The sequence below is a fragment of the Rhinolophus sinicus genome, linkage group LG01, assembly GCF_036562045.2.
Source record: "Rhinolophus sinicus isolate RSC01 linkage group LG01, ASM3656204v1, whole genome shotgun sequence".
NCBI lineage: Eukaryota > Metazoa > Chordata > Mammalia > Chiroptera > Rhinolophidae > Rhinolophus > Rhinolophus sinicus.
This window is the reverse complement of record NC_133751.1, coordinates 178,558,496-178,580,438: the sequence shown is the minus strand read 5'-3', so window position 1 is coordinate 178,580,438 and position 21,943 is coordinate 178,558,496. Positions and strand designations below refer to the sequence as shown.

The window sequence follows — 21,943 nt, the reverse complement described above, 5'->3', positions numbered from 1 at the left end:
AACACTTGTGTGATAGTCTTGAGACCCTTTGATTACTTTATTACAGATTGTCAAAACATGCGCTGATCTGGCAAATCAGGAATAACTTTTCACTTCAAGAATTTTCTACTCTGATTCTCCAGTTGCTATGGAGATTGTCTCATAAAACAGCTTTGTATTTGGTTGAGATTAGTCGATTTAGAGGCTGGGTTCTGATATAGTTCTCTCCACCATCAGCACTGCCTTCATGGCCATAGCGTAAAAACAGTAGTTGATTTTACAAGCATACATACATAGTTTCAGGACGTAGCGTTTAGTTTGAGAATTATACAATACTGCCACCATATAAAAAGCTGGGGGAAAAAAGAGTGGTGCATTGGGAAAAGACTTAAAATATTAAGACTGATTTCCAGTGACTTTAGTACATTTTAACTACGAAGGAGAGTTACCAGTGTGTTCATAAATGCTTATTGCTGCAGGCTTAATAAATGCAACAGGATGATATCTCCCACTGTAGCACAGAGGTCCTAATGAGGAAGGAAACAGCCAAATGGGAGAACTGAGATAAACTAACTTATTCTTCCATGACTGACAATTATAGGTGAACCCAACCATACTTGAAAGTGCTGCAGTCCTTTCTCTTACTTTGGCTCTGCGATAACCTGAAGTTCAAGCAAGTTAAAAACCCTACGAGGCAACCCATGACCCCAGCTGGTAGAGAAATGATCTTGTCTTTTGTCCCTGAGATAGACAATTCTGAGGCCCATTCCAGCATGATCAAGCCCCAGCCGCTCACAGGGATGCCCAGCTTGATAACATACCCTGGTATTAGCTTTCCCTCCTTCCCTGTTTCACTCTTGATGTTTATTGAATAGGGTTTAGTGAAAATGTTGAATAAATGTACTATAAAAATCTTCTAATTGGATTGAATAGGTGAAGTGGATGAAATCTTGCTGCCTGACTGTACACTTCTTGTAATTCTTTGCTAGTCTAGAACTTGTAAGGTTTAGAGTTAAAACCTGGGAGACCCACCTCCCCACTGCCACTTCATCTAGGGAAAGGATCACTTAGGATACTCAGGATTAAGCCAGGGGTGGTTGTGGGAGCCATTAATAATTACCCCTTACTAGCCAAAGCAGCCCTAGGGGCACTCAATGTTTAGGGGCTCTCATCTAGGTTTTCTGATTTTGAATAGTTATTCGTTATCTACATCCCCAGAGACTGATTTTTTAATGATTACTGATGGTGTTTTAGAGAATATGGGCCTAATAGGGGATTTATAACAGGTGATTGGTACCATGCTAACTGTTTGAGCCCAGGCCCCCTGACCTTGGAGATGCTTTTCCTGAATTCCTTTTCCTTTTTATCCCTGATTCGTTGCATTTGTTGTGACTTCCTGTGTCAAGGCCACTAGGATTAGACAATTCTGAAGAAATGACCTAGTGATGCTAGTGGCATTCATGGGCTTAGAAGATTAAGTGCGTCAGCCCACGTCTCTCCACACCCTCAGGTACCCACCAGCCATCTACCTGGTCACCATTGGTCAAGTGGGGGAGCGCTTATTCATGAGACCCAGAATATATGATAATAGTGACAGCTGTGGTTATAACATCATTATTAATTAGGTTAATTATCATTTATTGCTTGACTATTAAATTTGTGTATGTTAAATAACTCGTTCTTCAATTTTATTTAACCAAAAATATGTAGTAAGATAATTTCTTGAGATAGTAATTGTAGTGTGTTTTTTTCCCCTATAGCCTACGTGTGACTATTTCATTGAGAGTTTGAGTTATCTGCTACCTTGAGGGGTATAGAATTGTTATAGTGTAACAGTCAGTGTTCATTTTTGAATTTTTAACACCCACAAGGAGAGGCCTTGGAAAAGCAGGGCACTAATTTATTCTGTAGCAATAGAACAGAGAAAGAAGGTGGCCACCTCACTTCCTGCTCTGAGGAAGATGAGGACTGGGGCAAGGTTCAAGAGGAGGGCATTATAAATAGTACACTTCTTCCTTTCCGAAATTTTGAACCGATTCGACAATAGAGAAAGGCAGATGAGAAGTGGAAATGCTAACTTCATTACTGGTGAAACTAACCTTGACAGCTGAGTTTATCCAGCTGGAGAATTAGACAGATTCATGCAGCCAGTCGGGTGGCCCTGGACAGCACAGGGCTGCCCTTGGAACGCTTGTGGCAAAGACGGAACGGAGCAGAGCGTGTGTCCTGCTGGCAGCTAGCTCTCAAGAAGGAAGAGGGTGGAAGGCGTAGGCCTACGCAAACCCAGCTTCTCTCCCCAACTCCCCATCAGGGAATAAATGTTGGGAGGGAGCAAAGGCAATGTTTTAATTTCCTGTGGGCTACAGTAACAGAGTGCCATAGCCTGGGCAGTTTAAACAAGAGAAATTTATAGATAAACACAGTTCTGGAGGGTGGAGGTCAGCATGGTTCCCTCTGAGGGCTGTGAGGGAAGATCTGTTCCATTTTGGCTGGTAGATGGCATTCATGTTCACATGACATTCCCCTTGTATATTATCTGTGTCCAAAGTTCCCCTTTTTATGAGGACACCAGTCATATTGGATTAGAGTCCCACCCTACTCCAGTATATGACCTCATCTTAACTAATTATGTCCGCAATGACCCTATTCCCAAATAAAGCCACATTATGAGGTCCTGGGGGCTACGACTTCAACATATGCATTTGGGGAGGGGACAATTTAACCCATAAGAGCTAGCAAGACCAGCAGAACTCTCTCCATGTGGAAGGAATATCAATACTGGGCAAGAAGCGATTTTCTCCAAACGGAGATTTAAAGAAGTGGGCATGGATATGTGGAAATGGACATCCCCTGAGAGGTAGCAAAGAGGAGAGGGACTGTGGGGAGGGAGATGGGAGGACTTGACTTGTTGGTGACGGGAGATGGCAAGAGTTTGGTGTGGGCTTGAGACTACTGAGAGGCTGAGTGTTGTCAGTGGCCAGTGGACAGGAAGATACGTGGTTGCAAATACATACATGGAAACCAAATTAACTCATGCAAACTATCTATTTGCCATTTTGGGAGCATTGGTTGGGTGGGGACTAAGTTAACTCTTTGTTACTGTGGGGAGTGGGCTTTATATTGAAGACTGTCTATACATTGCTGATACATTGGCCATGAAAGTATATTGTATATTAGGAATTTGGGGACACATAATTCATATATTTATGATGAGTATAGAGGATACATGAATTTTTTCATTCCATAGCTGGAAAATAGACCTAGAAACATTAAGAAACTTACTCATAGTTTTTCATCAAGACAACAGCAGAACAAAGGAGCCTGACAACTGCTTATTTATTAGACCTTGCCTGGAACATTCTTTTTTCTTTTACAAAATTTCAAGCATTATAAGTGAGGTTAAAGTTCACCTCTGACCATTACCCCCATTCCTGATTCCCTGGTCCCTGGTCCCCTGCCAAGTTCTGGTATCAGTAGAGTATACTCACTGAATTTAGAATTTTTCATATATATATATATATTCATAAATCCAGTAGTATTGCTCGTATGTGTTTGTATCATAAATGAAATCATACTATAGCTTTTTTATTCAGCAAGATATCTTGGAAATCTATCCTTGGTATTATGTATAGTTCTATTTCATTACTTTTAAACTGCTGTATAGTTACCATAGTATGTATATATCCCATTTTATCTAGTTCCCTATTTGTGGACATTCAGATTATTTCTCCTTTTTCCTACTACGAATAATGTAGCAGTGAACATTCTTTAATAGAATGTCTTTCTTGTGCACAAATGCAAGAATTTCTCTAGAGCCAAAAGAAAGGAATAGAATTATTAAGTACAAGTATTTAAAACTAATTTTTACATGACAGTTAATCAAGCTCTGATCCTCATTTCCTCATGACCTCATTTTCATAATATGTAACAAGTTTTTTCATTGCATTTTATTTTTCACCACCATGCCAACAATAAATTGGCATCTCAGTGACAAAAGTGAAATTTTTTTTAGCAAGCCCTGTTTATTTTGAATCATAGATACTGTTATCTCCATATCATTATTTGTAAGCTTATTTGTCCTTTAGAAATGAAGCATGACAAACAGTAGCATCCAGTGATAAGCTGCAGAGTTTTGTTTTCCCCCCTTAAATCGTTTTCTGCTATCTCAAGAAAGAACAGGCAACAGCATGTGTCAGTAGAAATGCAATTTAGGAATTGCACTTCATCTCGTTTTTCAGCCTAATGTTTCTGTTCTTTCATCATAAAGATCAGCTGCATTTTATTTTTTTCCAGTCCCTTAGAATAACATCCAGTTCTAGTCATCATGTTTAATGTACTTCTCGATGTTCTAGCACAATAAATTTTCGTATCTCGTGCATGTGTACATATGGTAAAAATTTCTTCAAGTTCTAGCCATGTGGGGGAGGAATATTGCGGTTGCTTTGTTAATGCAGTGTTTGTGTTGGAGCGGTTAGGGCCTCGTGCTTTAACTCTCAGCACTGGGCATAATGAGATGGCTTTGATGGTGGCGTAAGAGTCTAGTGGGATGGTCACAGCTTCACACTTCAAAGCCGAGCATATGGGGTGAATACTGGGTAGCTTTGTGCTCTTTGGGGATGGTTGGGAGACAATTCTTAACAGCTCTGTTTAATGAAGACATTGGAAAAGAAATGCTCTATCTTTAAAATAATTTTGAATTGCAAAGAGAGAAATTTCCACCACCCGCTTCCATAGACTAAACTAAGAATAATTTTTCCTAGTCTGCACTTAATTAGCGGCAGTGCAGCATCACACTAGTACATGTATTTTCAAGTGTCTTCATTTTCAAAGTACTGTAGCAAGATTAATCGGCCAGTTTTATTTTAGGTATGTGTATGAATTTAGGCACAAACTTTTAGGGCTATCTGTTTTACCATCTGAGAGATTTTTATGGCTTCTGGTAGAGAATCTTTTTTTTTTCCTTCTCATTAAAAAATACCAAATAAAAAACTCAACTAAACAAAAAACTTGGCTATATTAAGAGAGCTATACTAAAACTAGAGGATGCTTGTAAGATTTCAAGTCTAGCACCCGTATTAATTTTTAGATTCTGTGCTTTTTTACCTCTGCTTGTTATTGTGTATGAGGTTATGGGGTTGAAAATACTCTTTTTTGATTGCCAAGATTTGATACTCTTTTGAGTATCATTAGCGTTCTGGTTTAAAATAAGCCATGCAGTTATACTATACATGGGCTAGAGGAAAGAGAATTTATCTAATCCCAGAGGAAAAGGAATGACAGACTTTAAGTTTTTTTCTCTAGTTGTGCATTCATTTTGGCTGCTATGGAAAATGTAACAAAAGTGAGCTTACCAGTTATGTTCCTTGAGCTGCTGAAGTGCAATTCTGTTTAACAGTTAATTTACAACTCCATTTATGCGAATAGTCCTAAATTACTCCTGAAAGAAACAAAAGCGAAGGGAAGAGAACTTATTAAATACCACCAAAGACGCGAAGTGTGTTAACTATCACATAGGCATATACATGTAATTAAGCAGATTCTTAAATACTGTCTTCCTGTCCTACTTTAACTATTGTATATTCTTAATAAACACCACCTTTCAGTCACACTTATGTCTGTTACAGGCTCAGAGAAAAACATTTTGTTAAGAATATGAAGCTTAAATTCTCATTGCACAGAGAAACATCTCATTGATCCTTCTTTTGCAAAGAAAAATAAACAAATTCATAGAAGTCTCTAAAGTTAAGAGAGGAAATGATAAATATACCTATATAGAAATGGCTAAAAATCATTTTTGAGTAAATAAGTACAGCTAATCATGAAGGTTTAAATATATTTTTAAAAATATTGTCATCAAATCAGCCTTTATAGAATATAACTGATGAAAATGGAAAGAACTATCAATAATAGTTTTGGGAAAAACCTGTCAAAAATGGAAGAAAACAAAAAATATTGTTCTTTTAATAAAGAGCAATTTAGGAAGCTGCAGAGTTTTGCTTTGCCTGTTTCAAGACGGCGGGATGGCATCATACCGTTTCAGCAAGGTGATTCAGACGTGTATCAGGTCTTGTCAGTACTGACTGGCTCAGGTAGCTCACTGGTACAGGTGGCTGTCACAGTTGTGGATGGAACTTCTGTTCTGAGGACAGCTCATAAAATGCGATGACAACAATGGAAGATTGATCTCATGGTTTCTCACTACAGATTTATTGTACTCCTGCTCGTGTTAAACCCACCTTGCATTTTGTAAGCACAGTGATGGTGGCGTAAGAGTAGGTTTGGGATAGACACTGCTCTTCCTAGTTTACAGTAACATCTTCAAAGTGCATAGGAAACCAATTCAGTTCATTCAACTTAATTAACAAACCCTGGGGCAGCCTGGTGGCTCAGGTGGTTGTAGTGCTGTGCTCCTAACAGCGAGGTCGCCAGTTCAATTCCCACATGGGTCAGCGAGCTCTGCCCTCCACAGCTAAGATTGTGAACAATGGCTGGACCTGGAGCTGGCCTGCCATGGGCTGCCAGGTAGAGAGCAAGGCTCATAATACCAATTATGGGCCAGGGAGCATCCTCCACAACTAGACTGAACAATGGCTTGAATCAGAGTTGGGGAGAGAGGGGAAAAAGGGGTGGAGTGGCAAAAAGTGGGAGAGGGAGAAAAAGGGAGGGGGAAAACAAACAATCAAACAAAAAGCAAACCTTAATTGTTCAGGGAGTTTGAAACTTAAATGGAGAGAAACAAAAGTTCACAGTTGACTATGAAATACAAGTAGAAATACAAGTAGATTATCTAGATTAGATTTGACGTTCTAGCCCATAAAAGCTGTTAAATACTACATGAACACAAGAGAGAGAGAAATTAATTTCAGTGGAGGGAGAGCACAATTATAATGCAGGAATTAGTTCAGTAGTTCTGATTTCTTGGTAATCATTGAAAATGCTAAAAGTCCCTGCTCTGGAAATGCTTGACTCCACTGGAGAGAGGAAAATGGTTTTACAAAAAATGTACACAGAACTGTTGCTTTAAATAATAATAATGCCACTTACCTGAAAACTGATGAAACTTAGTTTCCCACACACTTGAGCTTGAAGTATTCAGAATTTTTATCTTCTTTAAGAGACCTATTTGCGTAATTTGAAATTACATAGAGTGATTGTTATATAGATTAATTATGAAAATAAAATGATAAAATTAAAACTACCTCATTCGAATATGAAATTTATACAACAAATAAAATACTTGCTAGTAAGTATTTTTCTGACTAAATTTGAGAGACATTTCTTTGACATGCAGGCAATCTACATTTACTTTTCAGGAGAGTTATAAATACCTACCTGTATGGGCCTTTGGGTTGCAGTCATTAGAAACATAAATGATACATCCTTCAGTATGAAGAGTGTAGTGTACTGTCTCTATTACTAAACATCATTTTGGTTTTGGTTGCCTTTTCACTGTATGAGAATAATGAAATATTTTATTTTCTTGCTTCATTAGAGAACAAAAATTAAGTTTGATTCCTTCCACAACAAATTTGTGTAAAAGAGATAATGGAAAAGGAGTATTGTTAAAATATACAGGAATTTCTAGTAAGCGGGGATGTACCAATGCAGGAAGGTATTCAGAATTTTCAGAGTTCAGAATAGTGGTGTAGGCTTGCAAAGGAGAAAGAAAGCTAGCGGGTACTGTGTACCAGGCATTGTGCTAAATACTTTTCTTAGTTTATTTAATCTTAATCTCGCCATCTATTCTATAAGGTGCTTGTCTTTCTTTTTATTTTTTTCTTTGCTTACTTTATTTTTCTCTCCATTCCTCTCATCTCCCTCTTTTTTCCTTTGGTTTTACTAAAGTACTTTAAAAGCAAGTTCCAAAGAGCATATTATTTTACCCACACATATTTAATATATATCTTTGAGCAATAGGGACATTTTTCTACTAACCACAGTGCCATCATCACACACAACAAGATGATAATTCTTTGGTACCATCTAACTCCCAGTGTGTAATCCAGGCAAATGTCCTTTTTGATGGACTTATTTGAATATTCGAAGCTGCATCTACACATGGTTCACATATCACATTGATTGTTGACCTAGACCGGTTCTCCTGCATCCCCCACTCTATCCTCCCCATTCACTCATTGGTTGTGGAAACTGGGTCAGTTGTCCCATAGAATTTCCATGTCTTGGTAGGTCTGTTTGCCCCCTTGTGGTGTCATTTAATTTGTATCTTTATAGCTCACCTTTTCTACAACCTTTAAGTTAGCACTACAGACTCGATTGGTTTGAAGCCCAATTTTTTTAGCAAAAATTCTTCAAAGGTGGGCTGTGCGCTTCATATTGCGTCATAACAGGAGGCCACAATGTCTGGTTATCTAACATCTGGTGATAGAAATATGAATTGCCTTTGTTCCTAATTGCCTTTTCAGGAGGGTATCCCCATTGATAATCTTTGTCTGAAACAGTTATTTTCTTAAGGGCTGCAAAATTGTGATTTTCTAATTATACAATTCTACATTTATTAGTTGGGTTTTTTTCCATTAAAAAATTATTTCCTTCATCAGTTCAGGCTATCTGGCTACCCTGAAATACAGTTTATACAGGAAAGCCCACATAAATGCTTTTTTTTTTAATTGTCACATTTCTAGGTAAGGGATTAGAGCTTTAGTGGAAGATGTGTTTTCTTCTTTTTCATTTTACAGATAGAGAAGTTGATGCTCAGAGATGTTAAGCAAATTGTTCAAGATCCCAATTAGCTATTAAGGTGCAGAAATGGTATTTAAACCCGTGTCTTCTGGCCTCAAAAACATATGCTATTTCTACCAAACCAGAATGCACCCGTGTCTTCCACCCCCAATTGCTGACAGCTGGCGATTGCTACTGCAGATATTTTCCACTGCTTTGCCCTTTCGGAACAAGGCCCCAAGAATCCTCCTTTACAGCATTCTGGGCTTTATAAACTTACGCAATCCTCCAGAACTACAGCTCCAATTGGAAGTGCTGGCCTGGGCAGGCAAAGAACTGGGCAGAGCCAGGAAACATGTTACACTGTCTAGTAGGAGAGGCCTTAGGCATTGCAGTTTGTGTTTTAGGCTGCTGCAGCAGCCAGAGCATGAGTCACTAAGTTACGGTTGGAGCAGATACCAGTGATGCGAACAATTGGGAGAGTTGTCAGATGTGAAGATGTCTTAACATCCTAGCTCTCCTAAATGTTCTCCCCTTCTTCTGCCACCCTCACCCTCTGCCATTCTAGATTTGAGGGGAAAATTTAGCTAACTGCCTAAACATTACTTTGCAATTCTGAAACCTCAGCTGACTGGATGTGTCCTGGCGTCTGGCCCCACCACCCCTCAGGAGCCGTGGCCCGTGAGTACCTTAGAGCCGTGTGAGGCTTCGTGGCTTCTGGTGCTGGCGTCCCTACCTGACGCAGAGAAAGAACATTTTCCAAGACTTCATACAACCCAGAAGTATAAAATCTTCTTTAGTATCCTCCACGTTTTGCCCCTCCCATCAACATGGCAGTCTACATTTGAAACAAGTAACAAATCCTAAAATTGCAGTTGGAGAGGTTTCCTATGAGTTTTGTGGCTAGAGGCCCTCTCGCAGCCTCTCCCGTTCCATGATGTACCTCCAATAAAGAAGGCCCATATTTCTGCTGCCCAGGGCCAGTACCAAAATTCCCCAAATACCTACGTTTTATACATCAGATAAAAATGTATGCTGTCTTTATCCTTGCTTACAGGGGATTGTGATTTGCCCCCACGAAAAAATGCTATTAGCTGCAGAGGTTCTCTGAAGCAGTTCACTAGAAAAAAACAGTATAGCAATTCTGTAATCTGCCTTGAGAAGATAAGGTCAGAGACAGGAGATAGGTAGAAAGAATGAAAGAAGAGGATAAAAAAAATGTTGCCCTTCAGAGTAGTCTTCATAAAATTATGTTTAAATGTTAGGCTTCTTTATAGGACATCTGCTCCAGTGTTGTCCAATAGAACTTTTAGCGATGAAGGAAATGTTCTATATCTTTGCTGTCCAATAAGGAGACCACTAGCCATGTGTGGTTACTGAGCCCTTGAAATGTGGCTAGTGCAACTGGAAAACTTAATTTTTAACTATTTTTCATTTTAATTAATTAAAATTAAAATTTAATAGCACATGTCGGTGTACTGGACAGTGCAGATCTGGCCCTTATACTTTTTTTTTTTGAACTTCTGTTAACAATATACACAATTCGGAGCTGTTATAAAATTGTTCAAAAATGGAAGACACCAATTCATTAACCTTAGTGATGAATGTCCCTTGTGAAATTAGATTTGTAATGGCTTAGAAATTCAAGCCTCTTTGTGCAAAGACAAACTTTTATTATGTGACTAACTTCATGGGAAAATAAATTATGCTCAAACTTTGATTTTTAAAATGAGTACGAATTATATGCTTTAGTGGCGATGGTTACATGATGGGAATGTACTTAATGCCACTGAATTATACACTTAGAAATGGTTAAAATGGCAAATTTTGTGTTAAATATATTTTACCACAGTAAAAAATTGTATGCTTTATTTTCTTTCATTAGGCCTGATTTTAATTTAATGTTGTTAACATCTCCCACTACCCATAGGCCTTGCTGAGAATCTGGTCCTGCACGTTCCTGGCTGCAGCATTTTTCTCTTTGGTGAGGCCGACCTGCCTGAGAAGCGCACTCTTGTCCAAAGAAGGAAGCAACTGGGCTGGTTCACAAGGAGGGATTTCAGTGCTCTTGAACCTGACCTGGGAGCTGCACCTGCCCGAAGATGTGGTTTAACAGGTTCTGTTTCTGTTTTTAAACTTGATAATAGAATCCTGAGATACTCTTAGTTTCGTCCCTCCTGCATTATAAGTTACAATTGGGGCTCATTGAATTGGCTCTTACTCTCATCCATGTCTTCCTAAGCTGAACAGAGAGGCTAGAAGCCCTCGTCAGATATTCGTTGAAAGTCCCCTACAGTGATATTCAAGAGATATAATGATCCCTGCAGCATGGCCACTGAGGATGAGAATGGTTGTTACTCCTGATGCTGGGCTAGGATCGTGGAGGCCTGCTCCTGTGCCAGGTGTGAGGCTGTGTCCTGGGGTGTGATGGAGACACTTGGGGGTAAGGACTTGAGTAGAGGTTACTTTCAGCTGGTAGGAAAGTCTTTCAGAGCTTGACCATCCAGTATGACCAAGTTGATGCATACAGCTGGAAATCAGTTCTAGAGGCACGTGGGCAAAAGCTCTCTAGACAACATGCTTCTGAAACAGGGAGACTAGATACTGGAAATGGTATTCTCCCTTCCCCTTGATCTCACCAGCTCTTGCCTCTCTCTGCTATTCCAGCCTTCCCCTCACCCCTTGAACATAAGGTTTACCTTAGAAAAAGGCAGTACGGTCCCTCCCCAAAACTCCATCCCCATTTCTTGCACTTCACCATCATGGTGCCATTTATTTGAGTCTTAATTCTTTCATTCTCAGATATCTTCTGTAGGGGTCACAAATTAAACCATGTTAGGTAACATTTTGTAGGGGTCACAAATTAAACCGTGTTATGTAACAATTAATACCTCAGCAGTTATGAAAATACTGGATCCCCAAGGAGCGAGAGGTGGGCAGGCATAAGAAACATATTTCCTAATGGCACAGCTCTGCCGCAGCCACACAAAGGCCTTCGGTTACTCGTCCCCTGGTGCAGAATTCTGCTCTCAAAGAGATGGATGGTGTCTATAATCAAGCATAGTGTAGTAAAAAAAGCACAAGCTTTGGGGCTGTGCTCCAATCCTGGCCTTGCTGTTGATTGGCTGTGGGACCTCAGAGAGTTCTTGAACTCATCAGGCTTCAGTTCCCGTATCTATGAAATTGACGTAATAATCGTATCTCCCTCATAAGACTGTGAAGTTGAAATAATGTCTAAGTGCCAAACACAGTTCCTCCTCTCTTCCCTGTAGACAGGAGGTGTATAAAAGAGTGATTATAAATGTGTTTCAGTGTTTAGTTATGGAGAAAAGGAAGAAACTGATGGCTCCCTGATCATTTGAACCTCACATATTTTCCCACGATTTGTCTCACAAATGTAGAAGTGTAAATTTTGTGACTAAATTCTCAGAAATCCATTTCCTGGTTTCTAATTTGAGCCTCACTAAAGACTGAAGGGATTATACCACAGACCTAAGCAGTGCAGTGCCAGGATTACTCAGTGGGTGGGAAATAGAAGCAGGGATCCTAGCGTTAGCATACAGAAGAGCCGGCTTTAGCGTTGCTTAGGCAAACCCTTGACAAATCTAATTCGCATTTTTGCAATGCTGTGAGAATGAACGGGTCGGGATTTGGGAAGAACTTTAACCTGATATAAAAAGCATATCTGAGTTAAAGACCAAATGTTCAAAACTGGCACTAAAGTGTTTAAAGATGGTATTTTCAAGGCAATATTTGACACTGGTAAATCTGTAGTTACAGGCACTCAGACTGTGAGTGGTGTTACCAATGGGTTTAAACTTTTTGGAAATGAGTTGGTGGTTAAGTATCAAGGAGTCTAAAAAATGCAGATAGCTGCCTTGCAGGAATTCTAGTTCTAGTGATAAATCCTAAGGAAATCATAAGTGTACTGATGTGCAAGTATGTTTATCAGAGCACTATTTGTAATAGCAAATACTGGAAATATTGTAAATCTTCAATATTTGAGAATGATTAAATAAACTATGGCGTACCTAAGTGAAAGATAGTTATGCAAGCAATTAAGCATGATGTTTTGGAAGAATTTTTAGAGACATGGAATATACAATACACTGGAGAGAGAATTTGTAATTAGTTAATTAATACAACAAGTATGTATTAAGTACCTAGTATATGCCAGGCACTACCATCAGTGGGCAAAATAGAATTCATATGCCCTCAAAGAATTTATATTCCAGTGGGCAGGGGGTGAGAGGACAGACAAGTAAGAAGCTTAGTCAATAATGAATTATATAGCATGTTAGGAAAGGACAAGTGCTACAGCGCCTCCACCTTCCCCCCAAAAATACCATGAGTTCAGGGATTGGGGTGAATTGCGATTTTAAATAATCCAAAGTAGGTCTCATTGTGAAGGCTGCATTGGAACAAAGACTGGAAGGAGTGAGGCCGTTAGCCATGTAGACATATGGACACATCTCAAATAGAGGGAATAACGAGTGTCAAGGCCAAAGCATATAAAGTAGTATAAACAGTATGATCTCAATATTGTAAAATATATCTGCATCAATTTATTTATCTCATATATTTATAAGAAAAACCTTTTTAAATTTGTAATACTTCTAATTTATTTTCATAATTTCTCTAAATCAATCTTGCGATTATTTTCCATCATCTTTCATGAAAGACAATTATTAAGATTTATCAGTGGTCAGTTTTATAAAAGCTGGGTTTCAGATTGGATTCAGTGGACGAGTCAAGATAAGAAGGGAAAAATAGCACATTTTCCCCACATGTCTTTTTTGCTAATATCTCCTGATAAGCGGTAGAAGGCTTAGTTTGTGCAAGAACATGAAAACGAGTTGTCAAGGTTAGGCAACCATTGTTCATCCAGAGGCCCCTCATTTAATAGTCTCAAAGCAGGTGCTGATAACAGAAAAATAAAATGTTTCAAGGAGCAACAGTGAATAAGGGATGTGGATAAACAATTAGTTTCTAATATTTCACAAACCAGATTGGAATTCAAGTTTAAGACACATGATTAGCCCAAATCTTAGGTTACCTTATTTGCAAAAATTCTTCCTTGAAAAAACATTTATGTAATACGGAGTAAAATCCTTTCGTTTTTTTAAAGTAATATCTATTGAAGTAGAATTTATAACACCTCTGTCATTAGGGTATAAATGTTATTCATCTAATTTTTCAATGAATTTAGTTCCCAACGATGGTGGTTTCCCTTCTTATTTTTAAATTTAATGGCTTTATATATTTTTCTAACATTTTTTTTTAGTTATATCAGTTTCTCAACATATTTTTCCACTTGTCCCATCAAAACAGAAAAGCCTCAACACATTGTTGCTGTTTATTTCTTTTCCTAAAAAAATTAAATAGAAATGATTGGTGCTATCAACTGAACACTTACAGTTAACTTTTCAGTGACAAATTAATCTACGCAGTACCCAAAAGGAAGCAGAATCTATAAGGGAACAGGTTTCTGTTTTGAAGTTCCCTAAGAATATTATAAACAGAAGAGAAAAAAAGTGATCTCAGAAATGATTAACACTCTCGGTCAGTGCCAAACACACAAAATCTTTTAAACCAAATTCCTTTTAAAAGTTTGTAGTTGGCCAGCTCGTGGGGAACGTAAATAAGGGCAAAGCAGTAATAGTTGATACTTTTAGATCTTTTATACATATATATTTAAAAAACTCTAAACATTTATGGGATAATTTAAACACTGCTGGCTGATATGTTATATGAATGGCCTGCATATACTGTGTGCATCATTGTTTAAAAATACAGGACAATTCTTTGAACTATAGTTTCATATGATGCTTTAGGAATCATAGATGGAGGTAATTGGTACATCTTGGAATCAGGGACTTCTGTTTAGTTATTTAAATGGGTTACTGAGAGAGCTGCCCTGCTACTTCACTCTCTGTAAATAAGAAGTACAGCATCAGGCATTTTTCTTGACATTGAATAACGCAATTTACTCCACACCAAAAATTTTACTTAGTCTTTGAAAGCTAATTTCCTGTTTTAGAATGAGTCTTTTAAGTTTTAGGGAACTTAAAAGAAATTATTTTCATAATTTTCTGTGTTTGCTTGTAAATCTAGTTGGGATGATGGAAGATGAAAGTTTCAATGTGTAATTAAATATGTAACCTGTGGTGGAAACCGTGAAGGACTTAGGTGTCGTCTCTGTATAACTGGTGGAGGGCACTGTCCTACTATGGAAAATTTGGGAGCAGGTCAGTCACCTGAGGTCCCCCTCACCTGGGTTGGCTTCATTCCAGGACGATGTTAATGTGTACCTACCACTGTAATTTCCTCTTTGAATTATTGCTACGCTGAAAGACTTAAAGTTGAGAAATTGAGACACAGTTCCTTGCAGAGAGGGAAAACATAGCCATTTTGCAGAAAAGCAACTGAACAAAATGCCATGCCGTGAAGAGGTAGAACTTGAATTCAGATCCCTGGGGAGCCATTGCCAGCCTGTGCCACGTGGTTCTCCTTTAGCCTTTTTTTCTATGGATTGGGCCACATGCATAAGACTCCTGTCTTCTTCCTGCCGTGGGAGCATCGGACTTAGCAATTATGCTTGAGTTTTACAGTTTTAGTCATCAAATGTCCTGTTTCAGCTGTGGTTTCTCTTTAGTACATGTTCTAAAAAATGTAAAATACCAATATTTAATGATGACTAATTGCTTTTGGTGTATAACTGTTTATATATTTGAACCTGAGTTCCAAGTCTGCTGCCTTGCTCTGTTTGTTTCTCTGAAGCAAAGACCACTTTTAGGCTAGGTTTTATCTTATTTTAACCTTCATCATGTTTTCATGCCCAGCCACCTGCCTTGTTCCTGGCACTCAGCAGGCTTTCGATGAAAACATATTTACTGAGGGAGTTGCACATTGGTCCATGAAAATCTTATCTGTAGTGTAATCCACAAATTTGAAGTTCTCTCTTCAGATATAAAAATGCCAAATATCCCAAAACATCACCTTAGCTCTCTCCTCACACATGCTTCAATACTCTTCACCAAAGAGGAGCTTACTATTATAAACAGAACTTCTAAAGACATCCCAAAGCAACTTCTGAGCCCCTAAGATGAAATTCTTTCAATGGAGGAAAATATATAGACTCTTTTCACCTTGAATTCGTTGCAGATGATGGTGCCTGGAACTGTTTTTAAGAATAGGGGAAGAAAGGACATGTGTTTCTTCTGCGTGCTTTTTCATTGTTCTAATGGGCTCTTCACTATTGTTTTGTCTGAATCGCAGTTTTTTATTTGTGTTATTCCAGACGTGGTCCTACCACAAGCATCTTTAAACCAGACATTAATAGCATAGTTCACAGTCATTACTGCCAGTGCTCAAACACAAATATTGCATTTGTGTTTGCAAAAGCTACACATCAGATGTTAATTAAGTGCATTTGGTTTTTTTTTTGCTTAAACAATCTGGCATAAAGAGTTTACATCTATATCAGTTCACCATAAGGTCTCTACAATATCGGAATCACCAGCCATACAGTATATGATATATACAGTGTTTCCACACCAGAAAATAACAGAATTGTCAGGAAAACATCAGGCCTGTTATATTTCCCCGTGAAATAATAGCAACTGAATCTCAGTTTCTTTTTCTTTTATATATATATATATATATATATATATATATATATATATATATATGTATATGTATTTAACTGGGAGTAAACACCAATATTTAGAATGATAACTTTTTCATTAAAGAACACATGGAAAGTGAAATCATACCAAAGCGTTTTTCCTTGTTTTTAGCTTGCTTCAGGGCGTTGTGACAGTTGCGTTGGAATCAAATTGGTATTTGAGCTTTGCAGTGAGGAGATTCTGCTGCCACCAGAGCAGTGAGTGCCAATCTGCGGGAGACAGGAGCGGAGAGAAACCGCAAACTGAGAAACAAACTTTCACATCAGGTTTCTAATTTTAGAGTAAAAAGTGGAGTTACTTTAATTATATGACATTTAACTAGAAATACGATTTGCTGGGATTAATTATCTCCCTTATTTAAAAATTCTTACTAAGTTTAAATTAGCATAAAAAGTCAGATTCAGCATTTGAATAATGTCAATGGGACTGCTGGATTTAAAAGCAGAATTTGATTCATTAGAATTAGATCACCATATTGGTGCTGGATTTGGGAAGGATTAAAGGGGAAATTGGAAAAGCATGCATTTGGGCAGAAAACGGTTCTCTCTCTCTCTCCCTCCCTCTTTCCCTCCCTCCCTTTTTTTTTTTTTCATTCTTCGTAAAAATGGTCATGGTCTCATACCCCTCAGGAAGAAAACTACTACCTGATTAGGTGAGAAACTTCTCAGATTCATTGACTGTCTCTAGCAATAAAACAAAGTAAATTATTGTGTAACTAAAGTTTAACAGAAGAATTTAAAATACACCCAACAATGGTATACATGAAAAGTGATCATCCTATGTTAAGTGGTTACCTTTTATTTTATTTAAAAGAGAATGTAAAAGTTGCTTCTGATGTTTAATTTTATTTTTTCTAAGAAACAATTAACTTTTAAGTATGGTTTCGAAAGCATTTTAAAAATGAGGTATTTGTTTTTAATTAAGTAAATCAATGTTGGGACAAGTGTAATGTTTATCAAACTTGTGCTCTGGGCTCAAGGTCTAAACATTTTCTATCATTAATAATTGATCTTAGGCAATGAATTAATCTATTAGCAAGAATGATCAACTTTGGAAATTCTACTAAAAAAGCGACAGTCATTGGGCACCTGGTGATAAAAGGTGCCTTGTAATTTACTGGGTGGGGAATTCAGGAAAAGTCCTGTGACTGTAGGGATGGAATGGCCCCTGTCATCACAGTGTAAGGAGGAAGAACCCTGGGTCCATATGAAGGAACTTCCGTTGAAAATGACTTGTTCCCCCAAGCCGATCAATTACATATGACTATCTGAATGTAGATTGGGCCTATCAAAGTTGTGGAATAGCAAAGCACAGTAGGCCTAATACAAATTTTGAATAGTTGTACTTACTGTAACCCAGTGTATATATGCTCTTCAGCAAAATCTGAGTGAGATTGTTGGAGCGAAGGTAAAGATAAGGTGACTTCTTGAGTCAGAACAGGGTGTGCATATCAGATTTGAGGAAATGGGACTATTTGTAACACTGCCTGTTGAGGGGTGGAGGAAAGCTTGGGTGTTTTTCATTAATGAACGACATTAGCACTGACGAAAAAAAAAAATTCCAGTATACTCTGTGAAATGTTAAAACTGATATACTTCTCAAAGATATTTAGCGTAAGTGATTGGTGTATGAGATTATGAGAGAGATGTATTGACTGTTAGGAAATTTAATTTTTATGAAATCAGCATTATGGAGAAATACTGTAATCTGATTCATTCCTGCAGAATTCCCAGGAGGAAGAGGCCTAACCTCGGGAGTTGAAATGTTTCATTATGTACATGTGTGGGAAAAGGATGAAATGTGGTTTCCGTGTGCCGATTTTCTGTAAAGCATCTATTAGCATGAGAGTGCCCGGGCTGGGCAGCAAAGTCCCCAAACCACGGCTGTCTAGAGGAAAATAAACCCAGAAGGATATTTCTGATGGCTACTGACATTATGAGTAATAAGTTTGAAAGTAGCAAGAAAAAGCAGTGACAATAAAATAATGTTGAAATAGTAGCTAAGGAATTGTCATGTACTGCAGATGAGGTCAGCCTTTTACTCCCCCATCAATCCCTAATCAACTTTGCTTTTAGAAATGTAAGGTTTCCCCAAAATGAAGAAACTGCAAACCTAAGCTTTTTATACCAATGCTAATTTAACCAAGTTGTCCATCTTATAATGTAAACTATAATTAGAGCAGGGCTATTTATGTAACATGAGCTGCACTATCCCTGAGGCAGGGCAAAGCAGGACGTTTGCCCCTGGTCTCTGAAGTAACAGAACTCTGGAGTGGCAACGGCAGTCCCTGTCCCTTGGGAAGCTGGGGGTGGAAGAAAGGGGTGCCTCCAACAGGTTATACGAAAGAAGGTGTACACAGCGCTCTAAACGCTGCCAAACCCACATTGTCATGACACACAAGTATCTTTGCCCTTCCCAATTCCAAGGCTGTCACTTTTTAGTGACCTCATGCTATAATGAAGACTGTTGTTGGGCTTCACTTGAATTGGATGTTAACCTAATTCAGTGATAACAGGTGTATGTTTGGAGAGGAAAGGATGGGTACAAAGTATGATTTACTCCTGTCTCCCAGGCCCATAGGCCTGCAACTGAATTCCAACCCCTGTGGAGATGGCCTTGGAAATGAATGAAAGGCCAAGGCTTTTAGCTGCTGTTGATGTTTAATTCTAAAGTGTGCTTTCCTTTTTCTGCTGATATTTTGGAAAGTCTAGACTTTCCTTAATTATTCTAGGAAAAAAGACCCTTCAGATACATTTAGAGTAAATAAAAGTATCTGCTTGTAGCTCATATTGCACACACACACACACACATACACACACACACGGTGCCAAAAAATGTATACACATTTTAAGAAAGGAAAAAAACTGTGTTAATTGTAATACTCAATATATACCAATAACAAAAGATGAATACAAGTCACGTTTGACTTCTGCAATTACAAGAGTTGCTCAAAGTGGTTACCACCAGCATCCAGACACTTCTGATTACAGTGAACCACTGCTTGAGCAACACTGACCAAATTGTCCACCGGTATACATTTTTCTGGCAACCCCTGACCTTTAGAAAACTCTGGAGTTGATAATGAGAAATATTTGTATTATTTTTAAATAAAACCAAGTAAAGGAAGCTCCTTGGGTTAAAATTGGCTAAAGAATAGAATCTTCAAAGCGAGGCTTTTGGTTTTTGTTTTAGTAACATACTTTTCTGACGATTTAGGCATCGGTGCCAGCCCGTATGTGATGAACTGCAATGTTACCATAGATTCTCAAGACTTGACTTTGGGAAAAGAGATTGCAAGTGCCATTCGGGGCTCAAATGTCAATGGACTGAAGGGTGTCCAAGCAATGGCTTTTCCCCATGAGGGGAAAATTGAAATAGCTTGCAACGTAGAGAGTTTTCAAGACCAAGAAGCTACAGAAACCTCAGACGACTCTCAATACATGGCTTACAGTGTCCTTGGGGACTGTTTTTCTTATGTATCTCCTCATTACATAGAAGCTCGAATTAAAAAGTTGGCAAGTGATCAGGGAATTGGTACTATAGGAAGAGCATTAATCGGATTTACACCTCAAGAGTGCAGGAACTGTGCCGAATATGCTATAAAGAAAAGTATTGGGGAATTCTGGAAGATACGGGGAGGTATTTTCATGTGATCCAGTTTAAGGCTTTATTGAAATTTTAAGGAAGAATATCAATCATTGCAAAGTTTTCTTTTGGTCATTGAAGATGAGGGGAAAATACGAATAGATTGGTGGTAGCTGTGTATTGGGAAATTGGGGACATTCTGTCTTCCTAGATTGCCCATAATTGCCCTATGATATTCTACTCATAATAAAATCTCCATGAGAGCCTACTCTTTATCAAGTTTATGCACTTCTGTGCATTAGAAATCTTGAATCAACTGGGTAAAATGGCCGTCTTGCTGAACCACTTTTAATTATTGTGAACAAAGCTAAGAATGGACTCAATTTACTTGGATTTCCCAAATTCTTTATCTCCAAGTTCTGTATTCAACTTTCATTTTTTGAGTAATCATTTTTTTAATGTACACTTCAAAAAATCAAGTACTAAGTGACTGAAAAGTGGAGAGAATTATAAAATAAAGTTACTTTTTCAAAGCATTATTGTTCTTTCTTGTCTTCTCACTTTTACGATGATCTGTTGTTCATTCTAGAGATAACTCCAAAAACTTGATTTGTCTAATTTTTTTTATGTTTATATAGGAAGATGGAATGGTGTTGTTGGGCATGACTTCAAGGAATTGTGTTTATCCTTCCCGGAATTTAAATGGAAAGTCTGAAGGTTTAGGGAATATATGCTTTTGAGCAAAGAGAAGAATATCAGTGGAAGAATTTTAATTGAAAGAAATCAAAATGTGTAGCCTCTTTGTGAACTAAAAGAAACACTTGTTGACTAGCAATTTTATGTAAATCTTTAGTATTTATGTTGCTTTAGTACAATGTACTTTCTATCCATATAACACAAAGAAATGTATTTTTCCACAGATTTTGAGCAAGAAAGATAATGGTCTTGTCGAAAAAGAGCACATAATGTGAATTTGTTTTAAGGAATTAAAAATAAAAAAAGAGGTTGAATTCAAATTTTTTATAGGCTTCAGTAATCTGTCCTGATTTTTTTTTTTTTTTTTTTTTTACTTACATTTGATTCTTGAAGCTGATCGCATTAATTTTGTTCCAGAATTATGCTTCTTTGGGTGTTTTCTTTTCACGGTCAATATAAATACACAAAAAGATGGAGAAACAGTAGACTAGGTTTGGTTTTCAGGCGTAAGGAAGTTTAGTTGCTGTGGTGAAGAGAGCAAATGTTGTCCAGGTAGATCTGCTGGGTCAGTGTCGTAGTCTGTGATTGGCGAGAGGGGGTGGCGCCTCGTTCTCGTGTCCCTCTGGCAGAGGCCCCGTAGCCTGGGAGACGAGCACTGGACAGCAGATTGGAGGGCTCGGGCTCCTGCTTCTGCTCTGACTTCCACGTCGTCATAGTTGCCTGTCGCCATAGTTCCACGCACCATAGTTCCATTACCTGGAAAACAGGGGAACGCGTTCTTACCGTGAACAAGGGCTGTATTCTGGGGAACAAAATGGAAGGACTTCGTAAGCTGCAGCATGAGAACAGAACGCATCATTAATAGTCTTTCCAGATCTAGTCCAGAGCTTTGCTTCAGTTGTGGGCGTCAGTATTCAACAGATGAGAGCGGGTAAAAGCACATGGTGCCACTGAGTCATTTGGGGTTTTAAGAGGAGTTGATTCAGTCGCCAGTTACCTAAATTAACGTCTCCAGGTTCCTATCACAGCGTTCCAGACTGCCGGTCTGAGCAAGGCCTCTTTAAAATCAAACATCTTTTTAATGGGTATAGAGTTTCAGTTTTGGAAAATGAAAAATATTGTGGAGATAGACGGTGGTGATGACGGTTGTATAACAGTGGGTATACTTAATGCCACTGAACTATATACTTAAATGGTATACTTAAAATGGTAAATTTCGTGTTTGTGTATTTTACCACAACTAATTTAAAAGTATATATTAAGTCCACGAAAGTTTGAAAAGAAAAAAAAGAGAAAAGAAAGAAACATCAGAATAA

The 21,943-nt window shown here is 38.1% G+C and overlaps 1 protein-coding gene across 13 annotated transcripts in view; it reads left to right on the top strand.

Annotated features, from left to right (window-relative positions):
* The window catches only part of FTCDNL1 (formiminotransferase cyclodeaminase N-terminal like), a 113,964-nt gene that overhangs the window by 54,332 nt on the left and 37,689 nt on the right, over positions 1 to 21,943 (top strand). For 6 of the 13 annotated variants that reach the window (XM_074339735.1, XM_074339728.1, XM_019746490.2 and 3 more), the window contains 2 exons: positions 10,589 to 10,774; positions 19,563 to 20,467. In XM_074339735.1, the coding sequence (XP_074195836.1) occupies positions 10,589 to 10,774; positions 19,563 to 19,999 (623 nt within the window). In that variant the 3' untranslated portion in view covers positions 20,000 to 20,467. The other 7 variants (XR_012498618.1, XM_074339747.1, XM_074339749.1 and 4 more) reach the window with 4 other exon arrangements.